The 9614-nt window shown below is 35.8% G+C and overlaps 1 protein-coding gene across 10 annotated transcripts; it reads left to right on the top strand.

The window, feature by feature from the left end:
* Positions 1-341: 341 nt before the first annotated feature.
* On the top strand, positions 342-9208 carry LOC132641914 (putative pentatricopeptide repeat-containing protein At1g13630). Of its 10 annotated transcripts, XM_060359034.1 has the most exons (9): positions 348-992; positions 1449-3604; positions 3693-3760; positions 4604-4796; positions 6589-6712; positions 6806-7009; positions 7953-8116; positions 8243-8278; positions 8565-9208. In XM_060359034.1, the coding sequence occupies exons 1-2, from the start codon at positions 560-562 to the stop codon at positions 3488-3490; spliced, it is 2475 nt and encodes an 824-aa protein (XP_060215017.1). In that variant the 5' UTR covers positions 348-559; the 3' UTR covers positions 3491-3604; positions 3693-3760; positions 4604-4796; positions 6589-6712; positions 6806-7009; positions 7953-8116; positions 8243-8278; positions 8565-9208. The 10 variants fall into 10 exon arrangements, with proteins under 10 accessions (XP_060215020.1, XP_060215017.1, XP_060215016.1 ...); XM_060359037.1 differs by having other exon boundaries at positions 342-992; positions 1449-3294; positions 3400-3604; positions 7953-9208; XM_060359033.1 differs by lacking the exon at positions 8243-8278 and having other exon boundaries at positions 8639-9208.
* The last annotated feature ends 406 nt before the right edge of the window (positions 9209-9614 follow it).

The following is a 9614-nucleotide window of genomic DNA, read 5'->3' as shown; positions in this document are numbered from 1 at the left end:
TCTTATCGAATACTGCTTGGAGGCGAGCGTCCATTTCACCCATCCCACTCCAATACAATGTGCGACATCATCATCAATCTCCTTGTTTCCCTAGATTATGGGCCCAAGATACTTGAAGCTTCCTCTCTTGTGTATGGCTAGTGCTTCGATCGTCACTTCCACCTCCCCCTCAGATATTACGTCACTGAGCTTGCACTCCAGGTACTTACCATTTAATAATGGCAAGTCTGAAAAAAATAAAGTTAATTTCTTCCGGAGTATGTAAATGCACACTTCTAAGTGGACACTAGTTATAAATCGGAGGGTGTATTATAAAATACATACAAAAAATATAAAGGTACTTTGAAAAAACATTTTCAAGAGCTTAAGTACAGCCAAATAAGAGAAAATAGAAAAACATTTTCCCTTGTACACACCCCAATTAAGAAGGAAAAAAAAAAAAAGATCATGACGACGTCGTTCCCTTTGTCTCTCCCACAACCAAATGGCCATTCTTTTACTATCTCTTAAACCCTAAACCCTCTAAACCTCCCATTCTTTTTTCTCTTTACTTCTCCTAATGCTTCGATTAACCCTCAAATCACCCCTTAAACCTCCATTAATCTCCTCTCTCTTCCTCCTTAATCCCTCTTTCTTCACCACCACTAACCTCGCCGTTAACCACCGTGAACCACCACCATCCGCCACCGGAAAATCAAGAATCCTCAGTTTTTTCCTACAAAATCACACTAAAGGTTCAACAAATCATTTACAACAAAACCCATGTTTTAAAAATTTAATCTTTGAGCTAAATTCATTGGAAATAGAAGGAATTGTTGAGAAACTAAGTGTTGGAAATACTGAATCTGCACTTGAGTTCTTTTTCTTGTTGAGAAATGATTATGGATTTAAGCATTCAAGAGTTTCATACATTGTTATTGCTCATATTTTGGCTAAAAAACAAAGGTTTAGAGCTTTGAAGTTTCATTTACAATATTTGGTTCAACAAGAAGGTATATTGGGTTTATTGCTTATGTCATTAAAAATTGTATTTTTGTTGTTAGTGTAGTGTAATTTGGTGCTTGCTTAGTCACATTTGATGTAATTGGCACCCCAAATAAAAGTTTTTTTTTTTTTTTTTTTGAAATTTTTAGTTTAAAAAAACATTTGTGTGGCTATAAATGATCTCGTTAATTTAAAAATGAAAATTTTAAGCTAAAGTTGTTTCTAGATATGGAAATGTGACATTGTTTTGTTGCTAGTCACATTTCTATATTTGGAAAGTTTTCATTTTCTTTTTTAAACTTTGTGACGAGTCAAACTATTTCACATGTATTGAAATAGAGGGAGTGTAATTTTTTCTGGGACAAACTAAAAAGGAAAGTGCATTAGATAATTTGGGACATGGGGAGTACTTCTTACATTGCTCATTTTGCTGTTTATATAGATTTGTTGTGATTTCCAATCAGGCTCTGGTTCAGCTCATTCGATATGTGAGCTGCTTTCGAGTCGCTTTCAGAAATGGGATTCTAATCATGTTGTCTGGGATATGCTGGCTTCTGCTTATTCCTGGTGTCAGATGGTTAATGATGCTCTCTATGTTTTTGCCAAGATGAAAGATTCCAATATCCATGCTTCGATAATTACATATAATAATTTGTTGTATAGTTTGAGACACACCGATAACATCTGGGATGTCTATGATGACATCAAAGCCAGTGGGATAAACCCGAGCAAGTATACTAATTCCATTGTTATAGATGGACTTTGCAAACAATTCTTGATGCAAAAAGCAGTTGATTTTCTTCGAGAGACTGAATGTAGAGAATCTGGGCCTTGTGTTGTGGCTTTCAATACTCTTATGTCGAGTTCCTGTAAAATGGGTTCCATAGACGTTGCGAAGTCATTCTTTTGTATGATGTTTAAATGTGGATTACATCCCAATGTATATAGTTACAATATTCTCATTCACGGATTAAGTGTGGCTGGTGCAATGGAAGAAGCATTGGAGTTCACAGATGATATGAAGAAACATGGTTTAGAGCCTAATCAGGTAACTTATAACGTCCTCGCCAAAGGATTTCATTTGCTTGGTATGATGAATGGTGTCTGGAAGTTCGTTAATGAAATGCTTCATAAAGGCATAGATCCTGATATTTTCACGTATACAATGTTGATATGTGGATATTACAATGATGAGGGTATTAAGTTGAAAGAGGAGACGGGGGTCCATGCCAGTGATATCTCAGACACGATGTTACTTAGCAGTTTGTGTAAAAGCGGACGTTTAGATGAAGCTTTGAATTTGTTCCATGAGATAGAGAGCAGCGGTCATAAACCGGATCCTATCATGTACTCGATTCTTATTTCAGGCCTTTGTAAGCAAGGATTGGTTGAGATGGCTTTTCAATTGTACAATGATATGTTGTGTTGTAAGAGAATTCTTCCAAATATTGTTGCTCATAGATCTATTCTCAAAAGCTTCTGTGAGAGAGGGTACATTTGTGAGGCAAGAGTTCTGTTTGACGCTTTCATAAATTGTGACTTAATGGATGATGTTGTTTTGGGTAATATTATGATTGATGGATATGCAAAACTTGGTGACATCGGTGAGGCTGTTCAGGTATACCAACTGATAACAGGGAAAGGAATAATGCCAACCATAGTTACATTCAATTCCTTAATATATGGGTTCTGCAAAGCCAGAAAGTTTGATGATGCAAGGAACTGGGTTGACACTATATATTCACATGGGTTGATACCATCATCGAGGACGTACACAATTCTTATGGATGCCTATGGTGAAGAAGGAAAAATTGAAGCCGTTTTTGAGTTGCTAGAGGAAATGAAAGCAAGGGCCATAGAACCAACTCATGTTACTTACACAGTGATAATGAAATGCCTCTGTAGAAGAAGGCAGATGCATGAGTCTGTACGGATACTAAAGGGTATGTTACCGGATGGTTTTCAGCCGGATGAAATTTTTTACAACACCATTATTAAAAAATTATGCGAGGCTCGAGATATGAAAGGTGCTTTCCGATTGCATAAAGAAATGGCGGTGCACAAACTTCAGCCAAGTCGAGTCACGTACAACATTCTCCTTAATGGTTTATGTACACACGGAGAACTAAAGAATGCTGAGGAACTATTTTCTACACTCCAAGATGTTGGCTTGATGAAATGTGATTACACCATTCTAATAAAAGCGTATTGTGCAAAAGGATCAGTGGATAAGGCAGTGGTTCTGTTCCAAAAGATGATTGAGAAGGGCTTTGAAATCTCTATTAGAGATTATAGTGCTGTGATTAATAGGTTGTGCAAAAGAAACTTACTAGCTGGTGTGAAGATTTTTCTGCGTATGATGTTGTTTCATGGCATATCTGTTGATTCACAAATTTGTTTTGTTATGCTTAAAAGTTTCAATCATATTCGTGATCGCAATTCTGTGTTCCAATTGTCCTCTTTGATGATGAAGTGTGGGTTAGATACTGATTATAATTGTGGTTAAGTGTACGAAACACCAATTCAGGATGATTAGCGTGCTCTGTTGCAATATATGAGCTTCTTGGTTCACGTGATGTTACCAGAAAAGTTCCTAAAAGCTGTAACTTGATTTTATAAGGTATGTGGACCTACTTACCCGGCTTAAAATATTTTTGGTAGAAAAGGTTTGTAGTTGCGCTGATTATGCAGTTATTTGGACTTAATAGATGAGGTCATACATTTTTGTATGGAGAAAAGACACAGGGACTTTGGCATCTGTAAGAAAAGTTAACAGGTATTGGATTTTCTTCTATGTTTTTCTTTTGTTCCATCCTGTTTTTCGGTTATGGTATTGTATCCCTTGCTTATTGGGTTTGTCAATTTTTTTTTATTGTTTATTGGAATCTTGTTCAGTTACCTTTAACTTTTAGAATTGTGAATTCTTTATTTCAGGGTGGACTTACTAGAATTGCTTGTCTTTGTCTGAAGCTCATTTCATGTTTTAAGTGCTCTACATTTTTCCTTGACTCTCTATATGCATTTATTTTTTTCTTTTGACAACAATCAATTCATTTGCCAGCACATTTGTGCTCCTTAGTCTAGATTTCCTATTTCATTCTCTATTTTTGTTTGCCTAATTTACCATATTTCTTGAGTTTCTTTTGAGTTACCCCTTACACCACTCATCTTATAGTAATTATACGTAATCATAGTTCCTAGAGTTTTAACCATTCAATCTAAATTAGAATTCTAAAGAAAACATAAGCTTTAGAGTTCTTTAAGCATGGGTTAATTTTGCTAAAGCTTTTAAGTTATAGTTTTTTTTTTGGGAGAAAAAAGAAACCTACGTAACTTTGGAATTTTGCGTCCATTCCTCCATTAAAAGGGTGAATACAGATATATTGCGGGAGCAATTTATCAACTATTATCATTTGGCTTGGAATAGAAGCATACATTTCATTCCTCCATTAAAAGGGAGAATACAGATATATTGCGGGAGCAATTTATCAACTATTATCATTTAGCTTGGAATAGAAGCATACATTTCATCTTTATTGATCCTAACTTATTAAATTAACCATGCGTCTTTTGAATAAATTTTAAGTCTATTTATTCTCTCTTCGATAATTTCTTGCAGATCCTCAGAAACACATAGTCAGTTGTCCTTGTGGATCCTAGTCTTCAGCAGTCAATAGGGGCATGCCAGCTGTATGACTGCTGGAGCTTTTGTGGCTTGAGTTCTTGGAGCTGCTCAGAGTAGCAGCCAGCTCGTTTGGCTACATTTTTCCTAGTTGCCAAGGAGCTGACTAATGGCATCATCTGAGTTGAAGGTCCGCAATAAGCAAAAATTTCTCTCGTGTTTACATGTTGTGCTTCATGCATTTCTAGCTCTAGCTTAAAGGCTACTCTATATTACCTTCTTTTTAGCAAACTTGCATATTCTCATTCTAACTGATATAAGCTATAAAAAGAACAGACATATAAACAAGCCCCAATGGCAGTGTGATATAATAATGAACTGGTCAAAGGGTCATATGCTAGGTATTATATTTTCAGCTTCTTTTGATGAAATATTTGTTAGTTTGCTACTATTAGTTTTGGTGATTTTATTCTGCTGGTATTGTTTTTTCTCTTCTTTTGATGAAATATTTGTTAGTTTGCTACTATTAGTTTTGGTGATTTTATTCTGCTGGTATTGTTTTTTCTCTTCTTTTGATGAAATATTTGTTAGTTTGCTACTATTAGTTTTGGTGATTTTATTCTGCTGGGTATTGTTTTTTCTCTTCTTTTGATGAAAAATCTGTTGGTTTTCCTGTTGTTTGGTAGTTTCTTAATGAATCTTTTACATGTATGTCAGTAATTTGGTTTCATTTACTCTTGCATGCTTGGAAATTGACACATATAGCTGCATCTTCTTGGGCGGCTGGTGAATTCAATTTTTTGAGTACTGAAAGCATTTCAGTGACAAAGCCCTTCTATCATTGTCGTTCTGATGTTTTGGTGTGGGGGGGGGGGGGGGGGGGGGGGGGGGTTAAATTGCCTTTGCTTCATCGACTAATTAATTCTTTGTTATAGTTCCTTTAATGTTTATATTATGTTTTCCCTGTCGATAACGATAAAGGTTATCCTAAATTTTGTCTCTTTGCTTTTCTAATTTCATTAGGTTATTGAATAGGTAACATTTTGACAGTAATTTAGGTAGAAAGATGGAGGATAATACAGTGAAATTAAAGAAATTGAATGAAGTGATCAGTTGATATGGACTTAATACTTTCTCGGAATTAAACCGAATTTGTAATCTCTTACAACAAACAAATATATGGAACAGAAATATCCATAAACGAAGATATTGCAGCGCGTAGAGCTCAAGAGATTAAGGAACAACAATGAGCTGATGGAAATTTGAGCGCCGCACCAGATTTGCACAAATGTCACCTGGTAGAAAACAATCTTTTTTGTTGCAACTGTAAGCTAAAAGATCCAAATAAAAGGGCAGCGACTTAGTTATCATTCAAGTAATACATTATCCTCAACGGAAGTTGCTATTCAACCTCAAAGACAAACTGTTGTCATAATTGTTGATCCTCCGGTAACTTCTGAAGAAGGTTAGAGAAAAATAATCTGATGCATACATTAATTTACGTCATTAAAGTTAGTCTTTGGTTTCTTTCATTCGTTAGGACATGCACCTGCAGCTAAAAATATACTAATTACTGTCAACAAAGGATATAATATGATTAGTTCTCTCTGAGTTTGAAGTCGGTTAGTCCGAAACTAATACTTCCAGTATTCCAACTATACTATTTACTTTACTGATTAGTTAGCACGTCTAACATTAACTGTTGCAATATCAGGATCAACATCAGCTAGATGTAATGGAACGAATTTTCTAACTCCAACAGCTACTGCAGATAGTGGTCTGTATTTATCTGCGAAGAATATAATCTTTTTATATCATACTAATGCCTCTTTCATAACCTTATCATAATTCACTGTTACTGCATGATACATGGTTTACCAATGGTTACTGTTCAACAGATATTTAGAGGAACTTTGAGTGCACTGCCACTGCGTATTACAGTTGATGAGGATGAATGAGATGTTTATCGTATTTTGATGCAGGTTGATGCTTTTGTGAAGATTTTTTACGGGTTGCACATAGCTGGTCTATGAGGTACAAAATCAAGGATGAAGTTACTATAAGACCTGCTTGCAAGAATTGGGCTGCCTAGGGTCCCATATCCTGGTAGATTTTTTAGCATTGTCGCTTGAAATTTTGTTCATTTCTTCTTAATTCTTCTCTATCGCATATTTTAGTGAACAAAAAATTGTATGGTAGGGAGTGAAAGATCTAATTGATAAAAGCTTTGAGAAGAAGATTCACTGTAGCAAAAGCAGAACGAGTATTATGCCTCTATGTTTCCCGGCTGGTGAGGAAGTCAAAACCATGAGAATTGTTAAAGCTGGATTATGCCTCCATTCTAATGCTTGTACTCCAGATTTGGATGGGAGTTTACTAGCTGCCTCTATCCGTTTGGTGAAGGTCCGTGAATACTTGGCAGCATTCTTTTTTCCCTTCTATGCTTATTCAGAACATTTACACTTCAAGTTTGATCTTTTTTTTTTTATCACAATTCATCAAATTAAATTAGAGAATTAGTATTGTCTTAACTTCTCATATCATATGAATATTTGATCTAAGAGAGCGTTGTTTCTGATACAAGAGTAGATGAATTTATCCGTGAGGTAGGCAAATCAAACCTCGAATTTCTTTTGCTGTTTCATCATTTTGAATAAAAACTTCTCTAACAGATCATTTTTGTACGTGATTCTAACTAAAAAATTTAGATTGTAGAGATTGTGTGGTGGATGAATTTTTATCTTGCCGCTTTATTTTTGTGCCCTTATGGTTTCAGACGAGGTAGGGGTAGGCCAAAGAAGTATTGGGGAGAGGTAATTAGACACGACATGGCGCAGTTACAGCTTACCGAGGACATGACCTTAGATAGGAGGGTTTGGAGGACCCATATTAGGGTAGAAGGCTAGTAGATAGTCTCATTACCCTGCCTTATTAATAGTCGCATTATCGTAGTATAATTTCTTGTGCTCTAATTTATGCTATTATGCTATTATCTGTTATTTCCTGTGCTTTGATTATTCTATGTTATCTGTGTCGCTTGCGTTACTTCATTTCCATATCGCTTTGAATCTCTTAGCCGTATCTGACCTCTTTTTATGTTTTTATTGAGTCGAGGGTCTCTCGGAAACAGCCATCCTACCTTGGTAGGAGTAAGGTCTGCGTACACTCTACCCTCCCCAGACCCCACGTTGTGGGATTTCACTGGGTTGTTGTTGTTGTTGTTTATTTTTGTGCCCTTATAGTGGCTTCTTCATATGCATGTCCTTCCTATTTGTCTGAATAAGCTAAATATGTGTTTCCCTATAAGTTTACGTTGTCATCCGATGTTACTCCAATTCAATTTCAGGTGTACTTAAACAGGAATTATAAAATAATTTCAACGATTACCATTGATATTGAAGCTTGATTCTACACCAAATACACATAAGGGTTTTTGGAGTTCAGTGGAAATAAACGGGCGAAGACTAGAAACTGTTTGCACTACTGATATGTCGGTACTTCAATTGAGAGGTAAGGAATGAACTCTGATGCCCATCTTAATTTATTCTCTTGGCTGTTGAAACTCTTGGTCTAATTTTCTATACTTCAATGGTCTTTTTGACTTCCGCAACTTAATTTTCATCTGGTGATCAACAGCCAATATGCAATTGACCTCTCATTCCTGCTTGACATGTACGCCTTTTCTTCTACTTGATTTTCACAAAGCTGATTATACACACTTATTCTATATTGTGTTCTTCTCCTCTCTTGCTTCCCTGCTTTCCGCAGATTCTTTTATGTATTATCCCTGCTTTATGTAGATTACATTCAGATGTTTTGCTTTTGATATATAACAGCTACAATGTACTTCTTGATTTTCTTTCCTCTGATCATTATATCGATGTTTGTGCTTCTTAGTTATCCTTGTGCTTTTTATGCCTTTTCTCCTTGCCTTTCATCTCACTTCTAGATTTTCCAGATATAATATGGGTGCCTATGTGAGATTATCAAACACCATGAAAGACTTATTGAGTAGCAGGTATATTGCAACAGGCAAAATAATTGTCGTTTCAGCACAAAATTTGAGGAAACCCAATTCAAAAGTTCCAACAACAACAACATACCCAGTATAATCCGACAAGGTGGGGTTCTGGGGAGGGTAGAGTGTACACAGACCTTACCCCTACCTTTGGAGGTAAAGAGACTGTTTCCGATAGACCCTCGGCTCAAGAAAAACAATTCAAAGCAGTCAACAAAGGACCAATTCAAAAGTTCCAACTTCATAAATCCATCAGGAGTCAAATCCTCGCTGGAGCCGTTTCATGTAGCTGGGGAGGCTTCTCTGCAAACATCTAGGTCAAAAGCTCGGATGCACGAACTTGTCTCTCTTGAAAAGGAAGTATCTTGTGTCAGCTTATCCAACTGCATTGTATCGAACCACGTTGTGAAGATTATGTGTACTATTGGACATTGACAATGGTCTAAGCTTTTTCTCCTCATGCAACTTATAAATTGATTAATGAGAGATGGTTTCTGTCTATCCATGTAAGAGATCCATAATTGGTACCTATGTAATAAGCACATACATTGCAAGTAAAAGTAATATAAACCTCTACATTGTTGTTTTTGCAATGGATAAGGCTCACTGCCAAGCTGTGCAAATAATGGATAAAAGGCTTGTTTATTGTCTTTGAAAATTCACACTGAATAGCCTAAAATTGTACAGAGTTCTTAGGTTCTCAAATACAGGTATTGTACAGCAAAGAAAATTGTCCTATTATTTTATAGTGCACCTGATGTAATGGTTTATGTATTTTCACTTTTATACGGATCATTATTATTGGTACAGAACACTAAAAAAGAAAAAAATTGAAAGCATCACCTTTCTAGCGTCTTAGACAGCCAGTTTACGGAGATATTTATACACAAAATTGAGACCTAACTAGGAAATTTATACAATAAAGGCAATGGATATTATCTCTAAAGTTTAGGAACTATGCTCCTATACTAAGACTTAAGAATCATCCTT

The sequence above is a fragment of the Lycium barbarum genome, chromosome 5, assembly GCF_019175385.1.
Source record: "Lycium barbarum isolate Lr01 chromosome 5, ASM1917538v2, whole genome shotgun sequence".
Taxonomy (NCBI): domain Eukaryota; kingdom Viridiplantae; phylum Streptophyta; class Magnoliopsida; order Solanales; family Solanaceae; genus Lycium; species Lycium barbarum.
The sequence above is the reverse complement of the archived record's forward strand: the minus strand, read 5'-3'. Positions and strand labels throughout refer to the sequence as shown.

What these genes read in the sequence shown, in the direction of transcription:
- LOC132641914 (XM_060359036.1), top strand. Translation starts at nt 560, where the DNA reads ATGCTTCGATTAACCCTCAAATCACCCCTTAAACCTCCATTAATCTCC. An exon ending in ATATTTGGTTCAACAAGAAG is followed by an intron (nt 993 to 1,448) that starts GTATATTGGGTT and finishes ATTTCCAATCAG; the next exon opens with GCTCTGGTTCAGCTCATTCG.